The 25,413-nt window shown below is 45.3% G+C and overlaps 1 protein-coding gene and 1 non-coding gene across 5 annotated transcripts in view; both read left to right on the top strand.

The window, feature by feature from the left end:
• Positions 1–1,434: 1,434 nt before the first annotated feature.
• Positions 1,435–1,508, top strand: trnar-ucu. Its single transcript has one exon. It is a non-coding gene; the product is annotated as a tRNA-Arg (tRNA).
• A 2,207-nt stretch (positions 1,509–3,715) lies between these two features.
• Positions 3,716–25,413, top strand: part of kirrel1a (kirre like nephrin family adhesion molecule 1a) — a 35,248-nt gene continuing 13,550 nt past the window's right edge. For 2 of the 4 annotated variants that reach the window (XM_047597523.1, XM_047597541.1), the window contains exons 1-2: positions 3,716–4,037; positions 21,848–21,997. In XM_047597523.1, coding sequence (XP_047453479.1) covers positions 3,992–4,037; positions 21,848–21,997 — 196 coding nt within the window. In that variant the 5' untranslated portion in view covers positions 3,716–3,991. The remainder of the gene's footprint in view (positions 4,038–21,847; positions 21,998–25,413) is intronic. The other 2 variants (XM_047597514.1, XM_047597533.1) reach the window with 1 other exon arrangement.

The following is a 25,413-nucleotide window of genomic DNA, read 5'->3' on the forward strand; positions in this document are numbered from 1 at the left end:
TTTATGGTGGGTCTTCAGTAGGTTAGATGTTATTCTTTAGGACTGGAAATAGGAGAAATGAATTGGTATAGCAGTAGAAGTAAATATAGTTTAAGGGTTTTGTGGTTTGTGGTTTGTTATGTGGACACCTACAATCCCTTTAGCTCCTGAGGCTGCTACTCGGACCACGGTGCTCCTGGTCCACATATATGTCCGTATGTATATTTAAATGTTGGTGAATAAACACACCGGTTGGTTGAGCACGATCTCTGCTACAGTCTATAACAGGGGTCTTCAATGTTTTTTCAGGACAAGGACCCCAAACCGATGGAGAGATTAAGTAGAGACCTCCCCACCTACTATTTGTGTTCTTTATACAGGGGTTCAAATAGTAATATATAACTTTAAACATAGGTAAATACTATCATAGAGTGAAGCATAGGTCTTCAAAGGGGTTTCCGCGACCCCTAGGGGGTCCGCGGAGGTACTGCAGGGGGGGAAGGTGCACTATCGATCCCAATATTGGGATCTATCAAGTGCATGACTTTTATATTAGACTGAATTCATTTACTAGGTACTAGTGTACCTGAAGCCTGAAGATGTGGCCGGTGAGTGTAGTCTAGATTCAGTCATGTGATAATATGAAGGATGTCTCCACAAAGTCACCTACTAACCAAAAAAAAAAAAAAAAAACGTGGGTCTCGTCCTCCTAGTCTGGACGTCCTTGACATGGACGAGCCCAGCGGATGTCGTGGAATTAATGAACGTGTCACACACTGTGGAGGAGAGCGCGTGGAAGGAGGTGTAGCCTGTAATTGCTTTCTGATGCAATCTCGGTGTAATCCCGGCCTTATTCCACAGCCACGCTTCTGCACCATTTTCATCAACACGTGAAATAATAAAAAAAAGGATTCCGTGGCATTCAATGTCTGCTGCCTAACACCCGACAACCTTCTCTGAGCTATTTTATTCGTGTTAAGCGCCACATAATAAAAATAATAGTAATAATATAATATAAACACTCTAAATGCTTTTTTAAATATTAAATTCTTCAACTTACTTGCACGTAATCAGCTTAACAACCTGATAAATAAAAATACCAACGTTAAAAAGAGAAACACAAAGCAGCGACAGGGGCCGTCAAAAAATAGCATCAAGCCAACTTCTATAAAACAAGCTTCCTGTATGTGGAGCTTCAAAATAAAAGCTGTTCTAGAAAACAGATTAGCGGAGGCTCTTATTGTCTACACTCATAATCCTCACTTCCGGTTGCACGCCGGCTAACTTGACGATTTTACCCCTGCGGCGTGTGGCAGCAGCGCCCTCTGGTGGTCGGCCTCGGCACAGCCAACATGTCGGCTCAGAGTGGTCCTGATGCTGCAGGGATGCAGAGAGCGACGTTATGAGGGGATGTGAGGCATGTAAACCGTGCCAGGCCCACTTTATCCTGGCGCAGTCTCTGTGGCGCAATGGAATAGCGCGCTGGACTTCTAATCCAGAGGCTCCGGGTTCGAGTCCCGGCAGAGATGAGTCACTCTGCATGCCACACGGCAGACCTGCGGTGATCTTTTTTTTTAAAAAAAAAAAAACATCTACCGGGATGCTCTGCTCTGCTTTTTATTCCTTTAAACGATTGGGTCGTAACAGCGAACTCTCACTGAACGTTCAGACGAGTAATTCTGGACATAAGGAAGAAAAGAAGCACATCTCCATCACCTCGACTCCTTTATATTTTTAATAAACATGCTCATTTCTGGTTAGTTCAAACTGATAGTGAAATATATATTGAACACTCACTGGTGAATTAGTTTCAGATCCAACCAGATTCACATGCATCCTTTTTTTCTACTAACATCTCACTGGGAATTCTTCACATTTCCCATTTATTTTCATATAGGTCACATTTCAGTTCAATTTATGTCCATCCTGGGGTCTTTGGCAAATTAGTTAAATGTGCTATTCCACTTTTCCTGGACAAAAAAACACGAAAACTAGAGGACTGTACAGGGAAAAACCTCATTTGTCCATTTTCTTGCGTAGAAAATTTACATTATTGCAGTTTATTGCAAAGATAATTATTCCACGTTTTAAGAAACAAAGACAGAAAGAATATATGTGTGTGTTATTATTAACGAAAAAGAAAAGATTCACACTATCAGAGTTGCATTCAGTGTAAGATATTTGCTACCAAAGGTCAAAATAAAGCATTATTTTTATTTATTTTTTTGTATTGGGTAACTAAAAAGACGTGTGTCTCAGGATCAGGATTACTTCCAACCAAATAAATAATAATAATAATAATAATAAGAAGAAGAAGAAGAATATGTGTGATATTTGTGGTCGCTCTCTCCAGTATGTGCGTCTCTCCGGGTCGTCACCGCTAGGGGGCGCAGCAGCCTCTCCCTCGGTGAGAGAGACGGGGAGGAACCGGCTCTCTGTGGAGACCCACTGGGCTGTGACAGCCACAGAAATCACGGGGCTCCATCACCAAAAAAAAAAAAAAAAAAAAAATCAGAAAAAATCTGGAGCCTACATCAAGTGGCAGGAATGAGGACACGGTCCGTTTATTCGTCACCTGCCCCGGGTCGGTTCATCCCAGTCAGCACGGTTCATGAAAAACTCCTGCAACTTCCTGTGGCCATGTAGGTTATATTTCAGAGTCACATATGTGAAATAAGGTGGGTCTAGAGTTATAACTTTAAACTGTTTCCTGGCACAAAGCAAACAGATGTGTCAAAACGATTGTGCATCTCTAAGCTGGTTTATTTCTTTATTTCATAATGGTTTTTCTTTTTCTTTCTTTTTGTTATTTATTTATTTATTTATTTTTTTATTTTTTTTATTATTGCCGATGTTGGACTGTGCAAGATCCAGGGGGAGAGGGAAAAGGGGGCAGTGCTGTGGGGCTGCTGACGTGAGAGCGAGAGAGAGGAATGCGCCGCTAATGAGAATATGACGTCAAGTCAGAGACAATGAGAGACAGCGAGGACGACACCGGAAGCTGAGAGTAGTCACGTTGGGTGAACTTTTATTTTGTATTTTTTTTTTCTTATTTTCTTATTATCGTTTGGAAAGTATCCGTGATAAGCTTGATTGATTAATAATTTTATAATTTGATTAATAAAATGTTTGATAAAATATAGAAATTGAATATTTTCTTACTCTTTATTATTAACAGAGGCAAACAAAAACTTCTAGGTTGAACGTAGTTTAGTTTATTTTTTTTATTTTTCACACTTAAATAATACAACTTAAAATATCACAGAAAAATATAATAACAATGAAGAAAACAAAACAAAATAACACGATGGGCTTATTTGACGCCTCCACCTTATAATACTATTATAATATAACATATTAATATTACAATGTCATGTTATTATAAAACACAAAACATCAGAAAATTTATGGTGACTAACAACAACAGTGATGTAGAAATAAAAACAGAAAATGTCAGTGTGCATGCATGTGTGCGTGTTTTAATTGATAATTTATATAGATATATAGATTTTTTATAGATAGATAGATAGATAGATAGATAGATAGATAGATAGATAGATAGATAGATAGATAGATTAATCTAAAAATTATGATAGATATATGTATGATCTGGTTTATCTTATCAATTAAAACACGTCTTTGTCTTTATAGACATAAGCCGTATGCGCTCAAGATTTATTTTGAAGATCACAACCGGAAGTGTGGCCTGTCGTTGCCGTGCACTTGTCGTCTCGGAGTGGAGTAGAAAACGGACTGCCGCTGGAGAGCAAAGAAGAGGAGAGAAAAGGGGGGGGTTCTCTTTTTTTTTTAAGAAAAAAAAAAAAAAGGAGCAGTGAAATGGTGTGAAAGCTGACCTGTTCCAACCCGAGCGAGGGGACAGACGAAGGAGGACCGACGCGGGACGGGGTTGTTGTTCTTGGTATAATTATTGCAAAAGTCAGTGAACTCCCGCTTTTTGATGCTGTCCTCACGGAGGTCTGAGCCAATAACGGACTTATTGGTCGGCTGAACCATGCAGAGGCTGCTGCTCCTGAGTTTGGTGTTGAGTTTTCAAACTGGTAAGACCTCGAGGTTTTTTCCTTTTCTTCCCTTTTTTTCTCCTCCTCCTTGTGATAGCGGTCGGGTTTGGATGAAATATTGTATGTGCAGCTATGAGGGCTTAAAAGCAGCTGTTGGTTTTTATTCTGGTGTGTGTGTGTGTGTGTGTGTGTGTGTGTGTGTGTGTGTGTCGGGGCGGTGGAGGGGTTGGAGGGGTTGGGGGGAGTGGGGGGGGGTAAACGAGAAAAGCCATTTAACATGATTTCACAGCGAATACGAACCGCAGCAATGGATCACCTCAGGCGCGCGCGTGCAGCTACGCATGTAAGAGGGGAATATAGTGTGTGCGCGCGCGCGCGCGTGTGAGTGCGCGTGTGCACCGCAGCAATGGATCACCACACTTTTTTACTCACACACATATATATATATATGTATTTTCTTTTTTTTTAAATAAATGATTATTGTCACGCGTCCATCCACGTACGCGCGACTACGGGCGGTCGACGGTGCGCGTGTAGACCGTGCGCGAGAGTCCAACTTGAATGTGACCGGTGCCCCGCGCGCCCACACCACCTCAACTACCACCACCACCAACGGGCCAAATGACCTTTTTTTTTTCCTTTTTTTTTTTGTAAAGAAGAAGAAGAAGAACCGATGCGGTTCTTCAGACACTGGGGGGGTGGAGGGGGTTGTGCGCGTGGGGGGGTTGTGAGGAGCTGAGGACGTGACGGGAATGACAGTGATTGACCAGCGCTGCTCTACATGGCAGCCAAGCAGCACCGCTATCTCATCTGAATGGCTTGTCAGTCAATGAGGACGCTGCTGCTGCTGCTGCTGCCGCTGCTGCTGCCATACCAGCTCACGCGCGCGCTCACACGCGCGCGCACCTCGCGCGCGCCGCTTCCTTCTGGAGTCCTACCTGCGCGCCTCATCCAGGGCTCATTTTCACCCTCGCTGTCGCCTTCCCTGTGCATTCCAGCAGAACAATGAGCAGCAGCAGCAGCAGCAGCACATCTTCCCCCCCCCAACTCACCCCTCACTCCCCTGCCTCCCCCTCCAGCCCCCTCCATACCTGTAGGATGCCAGGTAGGCTGTTGGCTTATGATAATCAACAGCCGAGTTGCTAGGAGACAGGAGGCGGAATAAGGAGGAGGAGGAGGATGCTTGTAATGTCTGTGAGCTACCTGTTTGATTGAGGCACCGCATCCAAGTCCCCCCCCCAATTTTTTTTTTTTTTTATATATATATATATTTCTCCCCCCCCCTCCCTGCCCATTGTCTACCTCGGATGACCGGGAGCGTGCACGGTGGGCCAGTCGCCCACATCATCATAGGTAGGGGGCGTGTGTTCGTGGCGGCGGTGGTGGCGGTGTGGGGGGGAGAAGGTATAGAAAAGGATGATGTCACCGTGTCTGCCAGGCTTTTGTATCACTCTGCGTCCACCCAAGTGTGTGCTGCCCGAGGGGGGGGGGGGGGGGGTCCACGTAAGCCCACGGAAATCTGCACGAGGCTACGTGAGTTTCTTTTGACAATAAAAATAAATAAAAAATTACAATGTGGCGACAAAACACAAACCCACTCCCCACCCACCACCTCCGTCGGTCCACTGATGGAAAACCGAGTGTCCGTGGGACACGTGCATGAGCGCAGCCTATTTACATGTGCGGATCCATGTGTCCCATTGTCCGCTGCCGTTTCCACTCTCACAGCTGTATAATCCATCATCACCGCGCGTTCGAACACAAAGATATTTGCTCTCAGAGGCTTTCCCCAAGACGAGATTAGCAGGCTGTAAACGGGGCTGTATTCTGTCCTGTAAGATTTAAAATGATGTAATACACGAAAGGTCGCAAACTGATTTATTATTATTATCGTTTTTTTCTTTTTTTTTTTTGTTTGTTTCATCGTTTTGAAAACTAATCCGGGGAGAGATGAAATCATTGTCACCTGAAAAGAATTTACTTTGTTTCTCACACACACACACACACACACAAACACACACACACACACTCTTATCTCTTCATTAGACTAGTGAAACAGTGTTTTCATGGCCTGCAATTTTCACACACGTAATTGCCTACTAGTGCTAATGATCGGATGGTTATTAGCCACGCAGCTAATTAAAGCCGTAGCGCATCGGGACGCTCCGACACAGATGTAACCGGGGACGTCTGATAATTTATCATCCCTGCGTCTGCACACCGACCTGGTTATAAAGGCGACGCCATTAACGCAGCTGTTAAACGTTACCGCACGATCAATCACCGCGAACTCGCCCCTTTAACTTCCTATTAGAGACGTCGAGTTGCGGCAACTGCACCTCGGGCCGGAGCCCCACCCCCCCCCCCCCCCCGGGTCTGAAACGCTGACTCGGTGCAAGCGTCGCCACGGCGCGCAGGTGTGACAGTTTCCTGCGTGGATCCGGGGGCCTTTAAGCTGCCTCGGCCCCCGTACTGTACTGCACTGCACGCTCCCGGTTGTGAATCACGTAGCCGAGCCGTGAATCACTAGACCTCAGACGGATTCCTGCGCTGTGCTCAGCAGAGAAAAATATTCAGACGCTGGAAGAGGGGGGTGGGGGGGGCGGTTGGGGGCTTTTACACCCAGAGAAAGAAGAAGAAGAAGAAGGGTTCCTCGGGGGGTTGTTTGAGCAGGGAAGCGGTGGTTCACCTACTCTGTGTGTAATGGTAATGAGTCAACGTAGGCTGGAGCGGAGAGAGAATCCAGGAAAAACACACTGAAAACTGCTGATTTACAACATTCGGAGCTGGTTATGAGCTGCATTAATGTTGTTTCCACTCCATCTCTGATCGTATATGGCGGGGGGTGGGGTGGTGGGTCGCAAAATCTTTGGTTGATTAGACAGTTTTTATACATTTTTCCAAAAAACATCCCCCACACGTTTAAATTTCTTTGAAAACACATTAACAAAAATCCAACATATTTTAGTTTGTTTGCATTTAGCTACGTTTAACCCTCTGCATCCCGTCGACCAATCAGAAAACGACGTGTCAGTGGTTGCTAAGGAAGAGGGAAAAGTTATGGGAGTGACGCTACATTCAGTCTAGAGAAAGTAAACAGAGATTTGGGACTTTTTTAGATGTTATTACTGATTGTTACACCTGATAGTTTTGTAAATAGTTGCACAAAAATGCATAAACTTTATTTTAATGGAAATAGTTGTAAAATGTTTGCGGTTTTCACTGTGAAAAAACTTTTCCCTACTCACATTGGATGGTTTTAGTGCGGTTTTAGGTCCAATGTGTTGATACAGTTTGTCAAAATGAAAAAAAATGAGCCCAAACAGGGCAATGTAAACCATATTTAAGATTAAATATAAAGGTAAAACCAAAAGTAGTCAAAACTGGCAAATTGTAGAAGCAACTGAAAAGAAATGCTATTTGCTAGCGCTACGTAATCTCTCCATCAGTTTGGGGTCGTTGGCCTGAAAAACGTTGAGGACCCCTGGTTTATGGTGACCGGATAGACTTCTAATAATACAATCCTGCATCGTGCTGCTTTGGTGCGTTTCACATCCCCTTCGATAAACAAAAAGAGTCACATTTAGCCCGAGCTAATCTCACATAGCCTCCGTCTCATTAAGCTCATGCAGATCGGGAGAAATCCAAGTTGGCTACAAAGTGATGAAGCCACAGTGAGCTGTAATAACCACTAAAAAAAACAACTGCACTTGAGAGAACTTGTCTCTGCTCTGATAACATCTGGGAGAGATTAAACACGAGCCACGCGAAGAAATACAGTGGCACCTACAGAAAAATTCAAACTTGTCAAGATCCTCTGAGTGGATTACCACTTATAGGACTATTTATAGCGGCGCGATGCTTTTTCGAAAGCTCTCTCCGCTGTAGCTTTCAAGGCTAACGAACCATTTTGCGGTGCGACGCCGAAGCCCTTCCCCGCTCAGAGTGGAGATCTGGAGTGACGCGGAGCATGTAGCATGAGGCAGAAGTCTGGTTTTAATCTCGATCAGGAGCATCTGCAGCATCCTACTGTTAATAGGCGAATTCGGGTCACGGCTGTTTTACGGGATCTGAACGAAGCCTGTTCACCACAAAAGCATCTCTAATTGACGTTAGCCGCTGAAAGCAGCCAGTGAACCGGTTGAGAGTGAACTTAGGGATGGAGTCCACATCTACGCCCACTATTCCCGGTGGGGCTCCATTCAATCAACAAATTCTTGGCATTTCTGTCCCGGCGGGTGTTTGTCAACACGCGACATGTTGATTGCGTGTCTCCATTGTTTGTTTACAGCAGGGGTCCGCGACGCTTTTCAGGCCAAGTACCCCAAACTGATGGAGAGATTAAGTAGGGACAGCTTGTGCTATTTATAAATACACATTATTATTATCATTTCGCATTCAATAGTAAGATATTCAAACAAAACACAGGTTCAAATATTCATTTTTTATTTCAATCGAAGCCTCATGTTTAAAGTTATTTTCTATCAGTTTTATATGTGTATATATATATATTTTCTTAACAGTTTAACTTTAAACATAGCTGAATATCAACATACTAAAATATGTTGGATTGTTGTTAATGTGTATTTAAAGAAATTAAAATTTGTGGGGGGAAAATTTTCAAAAAAAAATGTATAAAAAATGTCTAATCAACCAAAAATTTTGCGAGTCCCCACTATGCCGTAAACCATAGGTCTTCACACACATAGAGGGTCCTGAGGGGGAGGGGGGGTCACAAATCTTTGGTTGATTAGACATTTTCTATACGTAGCTATATATAAAAATGTATAAAATTTTTGGTTGATTATAGGGAAAGCTTAAAACTGAATGCAAAATGATGATAATAATGTATATTTCTAAATAGCACTAGTTTAGTATAGAACACATATAGTAGGTAGGGGGTCTCTCCATCAGTTTGGGGGTCCTTGGCTTGAAAAACGTTGAAGACCCCTGGTTTAAGGACATTTCCTCTGGACACAAATGTCCCATAACGCCCTCTGAAGTGTTGGTTCATCCATATGATCCGGTGAAGCCTCCAATGGGATAAGTTGGTATCAAACTTTCGATCAAAAGTTTCGCGCGTCCCCTTTGAGCATCCTCAACAGCAGAAATATAAAAAAAAACTTTCTGAAGTGAAGCCCCAGGATTTTAAAGGCCCCATAATCTGATTGTGTTTGACAGGCCGGGGGCATGCAAGTTATAAAAAGAAAAAAAAAAAAAAAACCCTTCCCCTTTAAAAATGTTTCTTTATGCAGAGTCCCCCGAGCTGGAGAGGAACACTTTATCACATCTGACTGAATCTATTGGCCTTGTTTTCCCAAACTGCGCGGCCACGTTCTGCAGCGGCGGAGGAAACAATTCGGGGGTTGATGGAGGCTGGTTACAGGGAGGAGGAAAAAAAAAAAAAAAAAGTCATTTGGAGGGGGAGAAAGGAAATAAGTATGTGTGTGTGGGGGGGGGGGCATTCTTGTAGGCAGGTGGGTGAAGTCTGATTGAGGGTGATTAGACTTTTTTTTTGTGTTTGTTTGTTTGTTTTGGAAGTGGTGAGGTGGAGGGAGGGAGGGAGGGAGGGGGGCAGCGTTGTAGAGCCGTGCTGGATGAAAAGAAAAGAGGGACGAAGAAGGGAGGGGGGGGGAGGGAGGGAGTGGTCGAGAGGCCAGCGGCGGATAGAAAGGGACTATTACTCAGGCTCGACTGCTCCCTCAGCGGGGACAGTGGAGCTGCTCATTCAGACAGAATATGGCCGAGGCCGGTTCAAAGGCGACGTTAGCGCTGGAATCGCACCCACGTCTGAGGTGCCTCCCCCCCCCCTCACTTCCCCCCCTCCCTCCCCGCTGAGGTTAATTGCCGTTAATTGGCCGTTCTTTTGCTCTTCTTCTTCGTCTTTCATCTCCGACGCGTTCCCCTTTTTTTTTTTTTCTGCTTACCAACGTTCATTCCTCCTCTCTTTCTCTCTTTCTGTCCCCTCCTTTTTTTTCTCAGTTTGACCCCCCCCCCGCCCCCCATTCCCCCTCCTCATCACAACCGCCACCATTACTTACTTCTTCTCTTTCCATCTACCCCTTTCTCTCTGTTGCTCTCTAATAAGTTCCAGATGTGGTTCCTGCATTCCTCTGGTCGGCGGAGAGAGAAAGAGACGAGAGGAGGGGAGAGATGTTGGGGAGGGGAGGTGGGGGGGGGAGGCTTGGCGGTTATAAGTTGTATGAGTCGGGGGAGGCAGTGGGGGAGGGGACAGGAGGAGAGGCACATGAATTAAAAGAGGGATGAGGGAGAGGCAGATAGTAGTAACGTGCAGTGGAAAACATTTACGCTGCTGAAATTGTATGGTATGCTTCTTTTTTGGTTTGGGGGGGGGAGTAGGGGGAGGAAGGGGGGGAGGGGTCCTGTAACCTCAAAAAGTCTTCTTCTTCCCTTTCCCCCTCGCCCTCCTCCTCCTCCTCCTCACCCCCTCCCTCTGCAGGAATGTGGCTGACGCTGATGATGTCACTTCATTTTCTCCGCTCTCCCACTTTTCTGTTCCTCGGCAGGGACACACAGGGCCCAGCGAAAAAACACAGGGAAGATGGACGCAGGGAAGAGACATTTGACTTTTTTTTTTTAACAACGTTAGGGTCAGCCGTCCAACTAAATCTTCTGCCGCAGCGCCGCCGCCGCGGCGTTTCGCCCTCCTCTCCTCCCGTCGTCTGATGCAACAGCCTGCAGGCTAAATTATTGCGGACAACAAATAAATGAGGGAGCCGTCTCTTCTTAGCAGCAATGATCATCAATGGCTTCCCCGAGCGCGGTCATTAAAACAATGTTGTGCGTTGCTTTTGTCGAAGGCTGCAGCTGCCAGCTTAATTTTTGTACCCCTCGAGGCTAGTCTTACCTTAACCCAGTAGTGCGCCCGTGTTCTTTAGATGCTGATTAGACCTAATTTGCATTTCGGCGAGTCATCTCAGGTTTAGGAGGCAGATTTCGATGCGTGGGCAAATGCACGCGGGCCGTCGGACGGTGACCTCCACACTTCAGCGCGGGCTATAAATAAGACTCCAGCTACAAGGTTGGGCGCTGATGTTGGCGCCAGGACTGACCAGCTTATTCCAAAAGGTCCTGTGTGCATTCCACGGAAAAATGGAAAACCATAACACGGGGATATGATACGACGAAAATAAAATACTTTAGGGCCGCGCTTCAGTATTTCATTGTCTTTGTTGCATTTATAACCTCATGAAACCCTGCGTCCTCTCGTATGGGGACATGAAGTTTTAGGTTCTATCGCAGCTTATTCATTGTCTTCATTAGTGGATGGTTCAGTCTGCCATCTAGTGGTAGCAGAGGGTAAAACTTGTTTATGCTTATTAATGTTTCTAGTTTGATACGATATTTAAGCTACAATATCGCTAATTGTTCACAAATCAGTCTTTGCTCTGCCATATTCAGGTATTAAAGTAAGTTTTATATTTTGTCACACATTGGGTGACTTCTTTATAATGAAATAATACCAGTGTCCACATGTGAGGACATTGTTTTGTTTTGGTTTTGGCTTCCTGTTCAAAGATCAAGCTTAGTTTTTTTTTGGCTAATCCCAAATACTGTGGAGAACTTAACAACACATACTAAATAAAAGCTCAGGTCTCATGAGGTTAAACCTCTGGAGTCCAGAGTATAATTGGTCGTTTTTGGCCACTTTTGGTTTTGCCTTTATCTTAAAGATGGTTTACATTGTCGCCTTGTTTGGTGTCATTCTTTTCAGCACAACCTAACCTGTGTCATTTTACAAGATTATTTCGCATTTTGACAAACTGTATTAACACATTGGACCCAAAACCACAGTAAAACCATAAAATCCAAGTAGGAAAAAGTTAGATTTTTCACTGTGAAAACCACAAGTATGTTTAACGAACTATTTTTATAGCTTAGAATGAAAACCTGAAGTGGAAATTTCAAAAGCTTTTGTAGAAATTTACCAAACAACAAAGGTAAATATAACTATTCTCTGTCTCTTGCCTGAATGTAGCGTCACTCCCACAACTTTTCCCTCCTCCTTAGCAACCATTGACACATCATTTCCTGATTGGTTGATATTTTTCACCAATAGGAGAGGGGATGTCATGTTTATTTTTTTATTTATCTTTTTTTCTTTTTTGCTTTTGGGCATTTGAAGCTGCCTAGCGATCTCCGCTTACTAGCATTTTGCTTTTCACCGCTTCTGCCATGCACCAACACATTGGCAATATTCAGGAAAGAATGTGGCATAAATTATTTCTAATAAGTCTAGTTTTATTTGTCTTTTTAACACAATTTAACATCCTGAGACCCTGTGTCCTCATATGGGGACATTAGGCTTTAGGTTGGTGGCAGCTTCTTATTCTGCTTCATTGAAACCTGTTGTCCTCGTAAGTGGACGCTTGAGTCTGCCATCTAGTGGCAGCAAAGGGTCAATACACTAATTGGTGTAAAAACATGATAGTGGGCTTTTCAGAAAACAGGACAAAACCTCATTAAATTTTATGTCTGCAACTTGTTTATTTCTGCATATTAACTTCTGTAGTTTGATATTACGTTCAGATTTAACACATTTTATCAATAGTAACGAGCTACAACTCCTAACTAGCAAGTGCTCATTTGAGGATGTCGGGATTTCATTGTTTGCAATCCTGTTTTTTGCACAGCAATGTTCAGGAGTTCAAAGAAATAGTTTTGTATTTGTGACACAGTGGTGACTTTATTGTTTTATACAGCAAAATAATCCCTGTGTCCACATATGAGGACATTTTTTTTCAAAAGCTACTTATTCTTGTTCAGAGATTATACTTAATACTTGCTGTACTTCTTAGGTAATCTCAAATACCCTGGGGACGTTAGCACTTTCTATAAAAGTTGAAATGGAGATTCAATGATGCTGTGTCTTGCTGCTACATCGTCTTAAATTGGTCAAGTGATTTGGACAGATTTGGACCGGCGCATCCATCGACTCCCGAGGGTTAACGTAATTTATTTAGCGTTTATAGGATCACCGTGTTACAATTTAAGCCAACAAATAGTTGGTGACAAACAGTGGAATGAGACGATGTCACTGAACTCCAGAACAGTGACGCATATAGGACATTACTGTGAGGTAAGGCTTCCAAAAACTGCGCAAAACAACCTGGGTCGGCTAAAATAACCGCGCGTCACACTGTTTCTACAGGGATGGAAACACGCTGTCGTCTAAAAGGTCACTGTATTCTGCATCATTGGGAGTTTCCTTAATTAGAACAGGAGCCGAGGCCAAAAACAAACCTACATTACGACAATCTGGGAGTACGTTTGGCCATGTACGTGATCCGTGTTATTATCTGATGATCAGCTGGAGGTAAGAATCCACATCAAGTTGTGTTTCCTGTCCACAGACTTCCACTCTCCCCGTCTTCACCTTGCTTTCTAGTCCTTCAGGGCGTTCGCCCCCTTGAAAGCGACAGCCCTGCCGGTGGCGATATTGGCAAAGGGGGGGGGGGGGGGGGGGGGGGGGGGCTCCGTCTGAACACCGCCGCACTCTCAGGAGGTCAAGGCCCCGAGCTTTTATGGGATGGTTTTTGTGACAGATGACATTGCGAGAAGCTACAGTACATACCGATAAAATTAGATTGCGCTGGATTGAATTAAAGCAGACCTTGGAGGAGGTGATTTATTGATGGGACGCTGCTTGTAAAGTAGTCCTGCTGGATCCCATCTACTGTGGCGGGGGGGGGGCGGGGGCGCCTGAAAGCTGTCACGGTCCACGGCGCGGATGTTTACCCGCTCGGTCACGTGGGCACGGAAACATCGGAGGCCGTGATCAATGGGGAACCACTGCTGGGAATCATGGATTCATTATGATATCGATTGTGCCAGTTGAATTCAGAGGCGACCACCGCGCGCTACGAGCTACGCTGCAGCTTGATGCGTACGTATCCCCTTGTTTCGAAGCTTATCCCGAGGACGGCTATTGTTAGTCCTGGTCACCCTTGGTTACAGCAGAGTATCCTCTCTTTGTCAGCCGCTCGGCACAAAGGGCCGGTGGATTACCGGCGAACGGGGCCGGCCTTTCCACGGATCGAGCATATTCATGTGGCCGTAATGTGTCAGAAGCCCCCGTCCGTGAATTATCATATCACCCACCGATGATCCTGGGGTTGCCATGGCCACCGTGCCTATCATTGTGTCAGCGGTCCTCGCCGGCCGTAGCCATGGCGACGGTGTCTGTGACAGAGGTTTTCGGCGCAAATGAAAGGCTCTTCAGATGTGCATGAGAGGAGCCCCGGAGAATGGAGGGGCGGCACACTCCTGCCCGCGCACAAAAAAACGGTCACGGAGGAGGAGAAGAAGAAGAAGCGTGCACCGAAAACGGGACAAAGAGCGAACCGCCATTTCCAAATAAACCTGTTTCCACGGCAACCATTTTGATAGTAACGTGGGGGGGGGGGGGGGGGGGGCGGCATCGCCGTTTGTTTGCAGGTAGCGAAGGTGTCCCAGGGAGGGAGGGAACAAGGTGGAAGGAGAAGGAGTTATTATTTCTTAGGAGATGCCTCCCGGACAAAAAAGGAAGTGAATGGGGGGGGGGGGGGGGGGGGCGAGAGGGGGCAAGGCCACAAAAGAGTGGAAGAAAGAGAGAGGTCGCTAACTGCAAGTAAGGGGGAGGACGGCAAGGTAACATGACAGAGGAAGGGAGGGAGCGGGCAGACAATGCGGCAAACAAAAGAAGGAGTCTCTGGGTCGTTCTCTTTATGTCTCGTTCCTCCCTCGGCCCTAATCCCCCCCCCCCCCCCCCCATCCTCACCCCCCCATCACCACCACCACCACCACCACTGCTCCGTCCCCACGTCCAGGAGACACCTTTGTGTTTGAGTGACACGGTGTCAGCGCGCTCAGTGGGTCGCCTCCTTTTCACTCCCCTCCGCCTCCCTCTCTCTCTCTCTCTCCTCTCTGTTCCTATAGCGCCGTCACCATGGCGACGGGTTATTATGGCCATCCTGCCGGGGCGGCCATGTTGTCGAGAGGAGACGGGCACAGGTGGTAGAGTTCCCACAGCCGGATAAATAGGATGGAGAGGCTGCCGCACGCACTTCGTGTGCCGTGTTGTGCACTGATACCGACTAAAGGGGAAATAAAAAGCTGATTAATCAATTAGTGCAGCAACACAACGTTAACTGAAGCTGCTATTTCCAGCTTCTCAGACTCCTCATACTTATAAACTAAATATCTGGGAGTTCTCCCTCCCTCTGCTTTTCTGACATGTTCGTCAAGTTAACGGAGCTGAAAGGGAAAATAATTGCAGCTGCACACGTGTCATCATCCTTCCAGTGTTTGCTGCATGAGCCGCGCGTGAATGTGAATGTGCATGTGAATGTGCATGCATACGTAGCGTAGCGTTGTGCTGCGCGGCATCAAAACGTCACGTCTCACAGTTTCGGTCAGGAACTGAGAGACACGCAGCCTCGTCGGCGCTTAGCAAGTTTTCAGAATTGAATGCCAAGTTGTCGCGTCCGCGCACGAGAGGGGGATCGATCCGCGCCCCGACCCGACGGGTCGACACGCATGTCACATACAGCAAACTGGGAGGGAGGGAGGGAGGGAGGGAGGGAGGGGGTGAGTCAGTGCCGCATGACTTTATGGCTGCAACTTTGTCCTGAAACAATGATGTCATCCTCCACGACACTTCACAGCTCTGCGAGCGTGGACCCTTTTTCTCGTCTCTTTGTTCTCCCGTTCCTGCATCTCATTGTCGTGGGCCCCCCACCCTCACCTCACCTCCCTCCCTCCCTCCCTCCCTCCGTGACGCCGACACATCGGCCACATGCAGCGGCGGCGGCGGCGATATGGAATTAGGCAGATAACGAAATCAATTTGCGGCAGATTGACTTAACGGCGAGGGGAGGAATAACGAGAGGCCGCGGCGTCCGTCCGTCCGTCCGTCCGTCCGTCCTCCTATTATTAATTGGAGAGGTGGAAGAGGGATGAGGTCATTGAGAAAAATGGGTGTACCGAGCACAAGGGAGGGTTTCATCAGACGCACAGATGCACATGCTCGCAGACACACTTGTACAGAAAAAACTTTTTTTTTTTTTGGGCAGTTGCTTTAACACGTCAGCTGTTGCTATGGTGACGCAAGTCTGTGATCCAGCCAGCGCGGGGGGATTGGCTGGAGAGGAGAGAGGAGGAGAGAGGAGGAAAGAGAGGAGAGAGGGGAAGGCAGGGGGAGTTTGTTGGCGGGGTACAGAGGGGGGTACGGGGAGGGGTCCAGACACAAAGATAATTAGATCGATGCATAACAATCCATACAGATGGCGTTTTTATTTAATAGCCTCCGATTCAGTGAGACCAAATGCCACCGGCGAAACCTTTTCCCAGAACCGTGTCTCTTTCCGCCGTCGTCATCGTCTCCTGTCCCGTACGACGACGGCGGCTTTGACATTGACTACCTTTGCGAACAGAGTCCTACACATAAGAAGCGCGCCGGCTATAAATAGAGTTGGCGCGTTCCCTTCTCTTAATCGTCAGCCACAAATTGACGGCTCATTACTTTGCCATTAAAGCGGCGCTGGTGCCAGAGGTGCTCTCGGGCTAAACTGAGCCGTGGCCGTTCACACCGCGGCGGCGGCGGCAGCGGCGGCGGTGGCGGCGCGTGGCCATGCGGTTTTTTTGGTGAGTCACCCGGCGAGGCAGGCACTCTTTTTTTTTGTGTGTTTGCTGTGACAGAGCAAACGTTGGTGTCTCAGCGTCCGCGAGGGCCCGTTGTCCCGGGGCCCCCACGAGATTAACCCTAATCCCTTTCCAAACGTTGACGAGGGCCGCACTTAATCCCAGACCAAACTGAGAAAACCGTCCCCGACGGAGATGAAGACGCTCCTCTGACTCGACGTTGCGTCGACTCCCAGTTGCGGCGGCGGGCGTCCATGTTTCGGGGAAACCGCCTCTCCGTGTCTATTATATGTTTGGGGTTTGGAGCGGTTGTGTTTGTGTGTGTGTGTTGACAGGAAATGGTTAGCCCATGTGGTGAAGGTTAGGTCATCCGTGCTGCCTGCCTTCGTTTTATTTTTTGTGTGTGTGTGTGTGTGTCCATGCTCGTGTGGTCATGGTCTTTGTGTGGACAGGGTGCTCGGAGTCTCCCGGTGGTATCTTGGGGATCAGTGACTCAAGGAAATCAGGACACACTCTAAATTTGTCACTGCAGCATAACCCACATAACGGAAGAATACAAGCTTCCTTTGCATACAGTCTCTTGCCTTACATTTGCCGCGACTACTCTCACTCTCTCTCTTTCTGTGTGTGTGTAGATTTCCTTCTTTAAACAGACACAAGCGCATACACTCGTGTTGACAAGTGTTAACCGGGTAATATGGAAATCAGAAGGCGAGGAGCACATGTTCAAATGAGTCAGTGTTTTCGGCGCTCAGCCTTTTTGCAATGGGTGTTTTCTCTGCAGATTGTGGAGCCTCCACTCCGGAGGATTCGGTCGGGATTATGTTTGCGGTTTTACCGAGGCAGTTGAGGGAATACCTCCAGCTAGCATATCCGAGGTGGTGGAGGAAAGGATTTGCCTGCCCTCAGGCTACTGCCGGGGTTGTGGGGTAGTTTAAACCCAGCTAAACTCTCTTTACACCGAGTATATCTGAGGGGAGAAAAAAAAAAGGGCTTTTCATGCTATTTAAGATTGCAGAAATCCACACTGTACATGGCTGTAATTAGCTTTGGAAAAATGCAATTTTCGTGAATTTAGGTTGGATTCGGGAGATTAAACCACACGCTGAAAGTAGTGCAATTAGCTTCTGTTAATTATTTGTTACATCATGTTATTTGCACGTTCTCGATCTTAATTACATTATTCTCGTATTCTCACAGCACAAAACATTACCGGTTACATACCGTAGCTTCACGTAAGAATTCTCATCAAATCCCGGCAAGATTAGCACGTGAGCAAAACCCTTGATTTACGTAGAGCCTCCCACACCAGTTAAAATGTCTACGATCGATTTTTCTATATTTACATTGGAGGTGAAAGTAGTTCACCAGAGAATTACCACCCCGCTCTGGTATATGGAGCATTTTAATGTGTTTCAACCATAGACTGTGTATAAATACGGGTGTAGCTTAACGTGCAGTACCGCTGGTGACCACTGGATGTCGTAAATCTACAAATTCACTTCCTCTATTTCGAATGCTGCAGGTCGTTTTTATAATTTTTCTACAGTTGTGCAGGTATTAGTTTGTAAACTGAGGCATGGTAAAGTTGGTGCTTGTTCCTCCCCTTTCTCCATCTCCCACTCCGACAAATTAGCAAATTAGGCCACGCCCCCATTTTGGTGAAACCAAACCACTGGTGGTAAATACAAATCCCCCCGTAGTCAGTAGTATATTATGTGTTGCTAACGTTTGTCAGCTGGAAAGCAGGTGAAAAGTCTGACGTTAGTCTCGCAGACACATTTATAATGTCGTTGCCAAGCAATGAATGATGACGTTACGTAGAAAAACCGTATGTCCATCTAGCCTACCAACCGAGAAATGGGTGAACAACCACCCTCAGTGGCCGGAGGCGTCATACTGGACATTTCCTCTATTAACTCATTGAATGTCTGAGTAACGTATGGCAACTGTCGTAAATTCATAATCATTCTATAATGTTAATTTATTAATCATGACATAAATGCAGCATGAAGCTTAGTTATCCCTTTTATTTAAAAAATGCTTCACAGAATGTAACTCTGTGCTCTGTTGTTACCTATTGTCATTTCAGCTCAGCATCAACATTCACTGAATTTTCAAAATTATAACTAATAACTGTGACGACTGACATTAGCTAACGTTAGCATCACAATATAAAGTGTTTGCTGCACACGGCCTGAAATACATAGATTTATTCAGTGTTTTTCAGTCTCTATTGAGGGGAGTAGATAACATTTAAGAGTTTTACCTTAACAATACACAACGCAGAAACTTCTCGTTTGTTTTCACCCATAAGGGGGCGTGGCCTTATCGTAGGGTTAATAGTGGTTACTCCAAAAGCAGAAAACAATATGGAAAACCCCAAATATGAAACTAAAGACTTTAATGTTCCTCATCCATCTTCTGTATAAACTCTACGGTGGTTCTAAGCCCAACTTTACTGCTTTGGTTCACAGTAAAGTCATCCTGCTTCTAAATGCTAAAAAATAAACTCCTTCAACAAATGGTAGACAAGTAGAGTTAGCAGCTAGCTGTTGAACTTTCTAATCATTTAGCAGCTAAAGCCTAATATTTCCTTTAGAAGTTAGTTGAAACCAAGCACAGAGCTAAGAGGAAAGCGAATGCTGGACTTGCAGCTGAGTGCATGGACGTAGCTCCCCATTTCAAATCAGCACGAAACGTATCTCGTGCGATAACGCTAAAAATGTCAAAAACGCAGGGAGGATTTTTCTTTTAAACTCACCTCAGAGAAGTCACATTTACGGAGATCCAATTAAAAGGAATATATTTACTTCAGAGGGAAATGGGAACAGTCAAGCTCGCGCTGAGCAGCCATTAGAGGAATCATATAACTTTGAACTGATGTGGTTGCGAGCTAGTGGAAACATGCATTTTTGCAATTCCTCTTCACATCGTGACTTATTTGAAATGATTCTAGGTCTCTGCTGCTGCTGCTGTTTGCTGTCTTGATCCTAATTCACAAAAGTGGTTAATTTGGGCATTCCTCAGGGAACGTATTAAGGACTTATACAATTTTTTTGAATTATTGTAGGTATGCACGCTGCGAAGCTACATCTGCATCTAGCCCCCCCCTCCCTCTCTTTTTCCACCGTGTATCCTCGCACCACATCTCCTTTATCTTCAGAATATTAATGCGCTGCGTTGTCAGAAGCCATTGTTGTGATTGGTACGGAAATCTTTTTGCATGGATGGGTTCTATTGTGTTATCGGGGCATATTGTACCTCCGCGAATCACACCGAATATGATCGGAGGAGGGGGGGAAATGTGAGGGATGGGGACTGAGGGTCAGGATGAGGGGGTTGGCGAGAGGTGGGGTGTGCAAAGGCATATGGCAGTTGTTAAAAAAAAAAAAAAAAAAAAAGTGAGAGGGATGATGGGAACCTTTGGAAAAGCGCCGGGGGGGCTCCGAGGGAGAAGTGTGAGGGAATGAGAGTGTGTAAGGCAAACAGAAGGGTAGCGCAAGTGACAAAAGTAGAGAGATGTAAATGGGAGGAGGTGAAGAAAAGGGAACGAGGGGGTGGGGGGGAGTGAGAGAAGAGATAGACGGGATAGAAGGAGTGGAGGTGGTGGTGGTGGGAGGGGGGAAGAAAGTGCTGTAGGGCTGATATTTAATGTGATAAATGAGTTGTGACAGTACGCCTCTAACCCCCTTCCAACCAGCAAGGAGGAGGAGGAGGAGGAGGAACACAGAAATAGAAAGTGTTATGGGTAAAAAAAAAAAAAAAAAAAAAAAAAAAAAGGACATACACAGCATTATATATATGTATATAGAAAGAAATTTGACATGTACTTAGTGAGGGAAAGGAGGAGTTGGAGTGAAATCAGTGCAGGAAAAAGAGACGTCTATGGGCGCGAGTGGACGCGAACGTATGGGCCTGAAAAGAAGAGAGGGAAAAGAGAAGCAGTTTATTTGGGTAAAGGACATACAGTGTTATGGAGGGAGAACAGAAGGAGAGGGGAAATGGCTGAGGAGGAGGAGGAGGAGGAGGAGGAGGAGGAGGAGGAGGAGGAGAAGGAGGAGGAACACAGAAATAGAAAGTGTTATGGGTAAAAAAAAAAAAAAGGACATACACAGCATTATATATATGTATATAGAAAGAAAATTGACATGTACTTAGTGTGGGAAAGGAGGAGTTGGAGTGAAATCAGTGCAGGAAAAAGAGACGTCTATGGGCGCGAGTGGACGCGAACGTATAGGCCCGAAAAGAAGAGAGGGAAGAGAATTTGGGTAAAGGACATAGAGCGTTATGGAGGGAGAACAGAAGGAGAGGGGAAATGGCTGAGGAGGAGGAGGAGGAGGAGGAGGAGGGGTGTACAATGCAGCAGCGGGTTAATGATCTACTGTACGAGATTCTTCGAAATAACAAGTGTGGAGGGGAGGGGCGTAATGGAAAGAATCATATTTAGAGTGAGAAATCCTCCACAGCGACTGCCTCTCATCCATTGTACGAGTGTCATGTCTTCAAGGGACGGCTAATTACAAGTTGTCACCGCGCAGCGTGGAGCAGCAGCTTACCCCCCCCCCAATCCCTCCCTCCCTCCCCATATATTCACATATTAGATGGTCGGTGGGCCAAGCATGGCTACATCGGCTGTGGTGGTGGTGGAGGTGGAGAGCAGACAATGACAGCCACTGTAGTTGTGGAGTGGAAGCCTGGGAGATGACTCATAGGGAGGAATGAAGAGGGGAGAAAAGGAAAGAGACGGGAGGGAGGGAGGGAGGGAGGGAGGGTTGGAGGATTTTTTTTTTTTTTTTTTTTTTTTAAAGAAATAAAAGTCAGGGGCCAAGAAGAAAAGAGTTGTGAGACACCCTATGGCTGAAGTCGTCCGTTTGATCTACCAGCTCTCCTCTCCTGAGTCAGCATTTACCAAACTCCTCCACCGCTTTCCCCTCCTCCAGCTCCGTTCACCTCGGCCTTTTTTCCTCGCCCGTCCGTCCTCCGCCCCTCCGGCGTCTCCTCTGTTTCGCTTGATTACGGCGTTTCTATCGCCACCGTGGGGGGGGGGGGGGGGGGATAGATTTTTTAATCAGTTAACCATTAAACACGAAACACAGATGCAAACACGGTTGCTGCTGTTGTGACTCTGAAGCGAAAGTGAGAAAGTCCCTAACTTCTCCCTTCTTCTTCTTCTTCTTCTTCTTTCCCCCCTTTTCTACCTCCAGCGTGGACAGCGAGATTCTCTCAGGAGCCGGCAGACCAGTCGGTGGTGCGGGGCCAGAGGGTGATCCTGTCCTGCGTTGTCTTCAACTACTCTGGCATTGTTCAGTGGACCAAAGATGGTCTGGCCCTGGGCATCGGAGAGGACCTCCGGGGTGAGACATTATACACCTTCCTCGGGCTTCTCTCTTTTCAATGCGTTGGTCAAGATGATTCTGATTCATTTTGACTTCAGCTGCTTTTTTTTTTTTTTTTTTTTTTTTTGCTGCTGCATCCTTAAACATATAGAAGTCGTGAATGTCTTTAGAGCTTTTTCTGGCGCTTCTACCCTACAATTGCTAAGATGGCCGACCGTTTTACCCGGGTACCACACTTCAGAGGGAAGGGAAAAATGTTTTTGATGGCGTCCGCAGCATTTTCAGTGGATTGAGTCAGAGCGGTTCTGTGTTGCAGCACCGAGCTCAAAAGTGGAAAAAAACGCAGAGGTGCTACACTTTTGTGAAGTGTATTGTAATAACATGCAAGACAGTGATATCACAGTTGGCGCTTAGACTACTGAAACTTGCCCTACGGCATCGGTCTTCAATGTTTATCAGGCCAATCACCCCCAAACCTCCAAACTGATGGAGACATTAAGTAGGGTCATATTACACTTGTGCTATTTATAATTTACATGTGCAACAGTAAACATACCTGAAAGATCCCTTTACTAAAACATGTTGGATTCATGTTCATGTGTGTTTGAAGATATTTGAAAAATATATATAAAAAAAATGTCAAATCAACCAAAGATTTCGTGACCTCATGGTCGGCAACCTTCAACACTCAAAGAGCCATTTGAACCCGTTTCCCACATAAAAGAAAACACTGAGCCACAAAACCCCTTTGACATCTAAAATGAAGATAACACTGCATATATCGTTTTTACCTCTATGCCAGACCTATAATGTGTTGCATTTATGAAATGAAATAACTGCTACAGAGAAAACGAAATTGCATTTATGTAACATAACCGGGATTTATCCGTGGTTGTCTTACCTGGGGTCGAAAAGTCCAATAAATAGCGGGCTGGACCTGCCGGCGAGTGTCGCACGGCGGCAGTTGTGACGTATATTTTGAGCGACAAAAAAAAAATAAATACATTTTATTTTAATGTTAAAAGATCACCATCAATTCAAATTTAGAATTATATTTAAAAAACTAACGCACTAAAATAAAAATACATTTGAATTAAATACTCGATAGCAAGTAGTAAATGTGCTGCAATGCACTGTGGGACGTTACAACCGTGAGTGTGGTGTGGCGTTCAGTGTCATTCAGTTGTTTTGTAACTCTGGCTCGTTCGCTGATGAGTGACTAGTTGCCGCTATTCTGAGGCAGTTGAACGGCTCCGCACCGCTCGCCGCAGAGAGCCGCAACAGAGGAACGAAAGAGCCGCATGCGGCTCCGGAGCCGCGGGTTGCCGCCCTCTGTCCTAGGTGATACATGGCGCGGTCCACTTGTACTTGTGTCAGAGTCTACTCAGACAGTCGTAGAATCACCACTACCCCCAAGCTGAGTAACAAAGATGGCCGCCCCGTGTGTAATATTCCGCTCATTAGCACTTCTGATTAGTTTTTAGTGCACTAACTTGGTCGTACAGACAGTATTTTCCCCACTTACATACATTGAAATGCTGTTATAGTGTAATTTAAGTTTTTCACGTGTTATATGGGAACTACAAGCCCATGTCACGCTAACAACGGCTTAAAACAATAGCCTGGTAAAACCGAAAGTAAATTAAATTGTGTATTTTTTTCTGCATCTAAATGAAACAATTAAAACTCTGTAACATTTTTATGAATTTCTGCCTAAATTCTAGTAAAATAAACCTCACAATTTGTGTAGCTTCAATTAGCATAAATTTAGTTTAACATTACAGCAATAACATCAGTTGATATCAAGATTTTTTTAAACACTTTAATTTCACTCTGCACTCAGATAATGTGAATGTATCAAATACACCAAGTTATATTGGGACAAGGGAATATATCTGCACGTAGCACCAGACTTCTGGTAGAGCTTCATCGCTAAATGCTAACATCGTCATCATCATCTTTATTATTAATAATAACCATGTGACTTCATAGAACTCGACTCCCACCCATCTGAACTGAAACTCCATTAAAAAATACTTATCATATTTCTGAATAGAAGCCAAAACAGAGCAGCGGAGAGAAAAAAAAAGCGGACCAAGCCTATGGCTGGAATGTTAAAATAGTGATTTCCACTTTTGTATAATTAATTGTCATGAATAAGTAACAGCCAAGTTCAAAGTCAAGTCAGCAACCGCAGACGTTACACCACAAAGACGTGAGAATATCTCCTCCTTACTCCTGGAAGGTTTTTCAGTTCAGCTTTCTAACATTTAGACATTTGTTCTGCTGCTTATTGTTATTTATTTTTGAATAATTAATTAGCTGCCATGACTAAAATACGGCAGTAATAATAAGTCCGGGTCGTAATAAGTGCCACGTTCTCACATTTGTTAAAATTTGAACATTAAAAAACTGGTTTCACATTAATAGTTAAGTCTCTCAGCGAACAGATTTTTATTTCAGATATTTCATTTTACAGTGTCTAATGTGCGCTGACACGCTGTGTTTATGTGCTGCTGGATGTTTAAGCTGCAGCTAGATTGAGTGTTTACCCGGAGATAAAAGAGGCCGCTGTCACGTTAAAGAACATATCGTCACCTCCTGTTGTGACAAAAAAGGAAGCGCGCGCACACATTTATGTCGACGCTAAATCCGCCCGCCCCTCCGCACTCGCCGTTCTGATGTTTGATGGGAATTTCTAGGCGCCCTCGGGCAGCGTTTTTTTTTTTTCCAGACACCCTTCATTTTGGTTGAGGAGCATCACATCATCACATCTGTCACGCAAGCACTGATGGTTTCATTTTTTTTCACTGAAAGCCTGATAGAGCGGCTGATATATTCAGTTGTTTTCCTCTTTCGCGTTCTTCTTGTCCCTTTATTCGTTCCGACTTTGATAGAAGTTGGGAGAAAAGACGCGTCTCATCACTAGCTTTAGAACATTTTTTCAGTGTTGCGCCAATTAGCCCGAGGGGGGTCGGATGCCAGGGCTGTGCAATTACTGGTTTAAACAAGTGTGCATATTTTTAACTGATTGGTCCAGATGGAGGCTGCATCGTTTTGTCACATGCTGTTGTTGCCTTGTAGCTGTTGTTGTTATTTTTTTGTGCAGGCTTTTTTTTTTTTTTAATTTCCCATTCATGTCCTTTCTCTTTCTTACATTTTACTATTTATTTCTCCTCCTGCTCCGCTCCAGTCTCCTCTATCCGTCGTGCTATTCCTCTGTGACCTCCTCGATCCCTCGTTCCTTCCCTTCCCTCCTGCTCTCATTCTCTCATACTCTCCTTTTAACTTGCCTGGCTTGTCTCTCATTAGCTTCATCGCCCGACTCCCTCCTTCCCCGTCCTCTTGACTGTCCTTGTCGGGCCTCTTCTCCTCCTCCTTCCTTTCATTTAATCTTACTATTACTGTAACGCTTTGGTGCAAAAAAAAACCTG

Source organism: Mugil cephalus, chromosome 1 (assembly GCF_022458985.1).
Source record: "Mugil cephalus isolate CIBA_MC_2020 chromosome 1, CIBA_Mcephalus_1.1, whole genome shotgun sequence".
Classification (NCBI taxonomy): domain Eukaryota; kingdom Metazoa; phylum Chordata; class Actinopteri; order Mugiliformes; family Mugilidae; genus Mugil; species Mugil cephalus.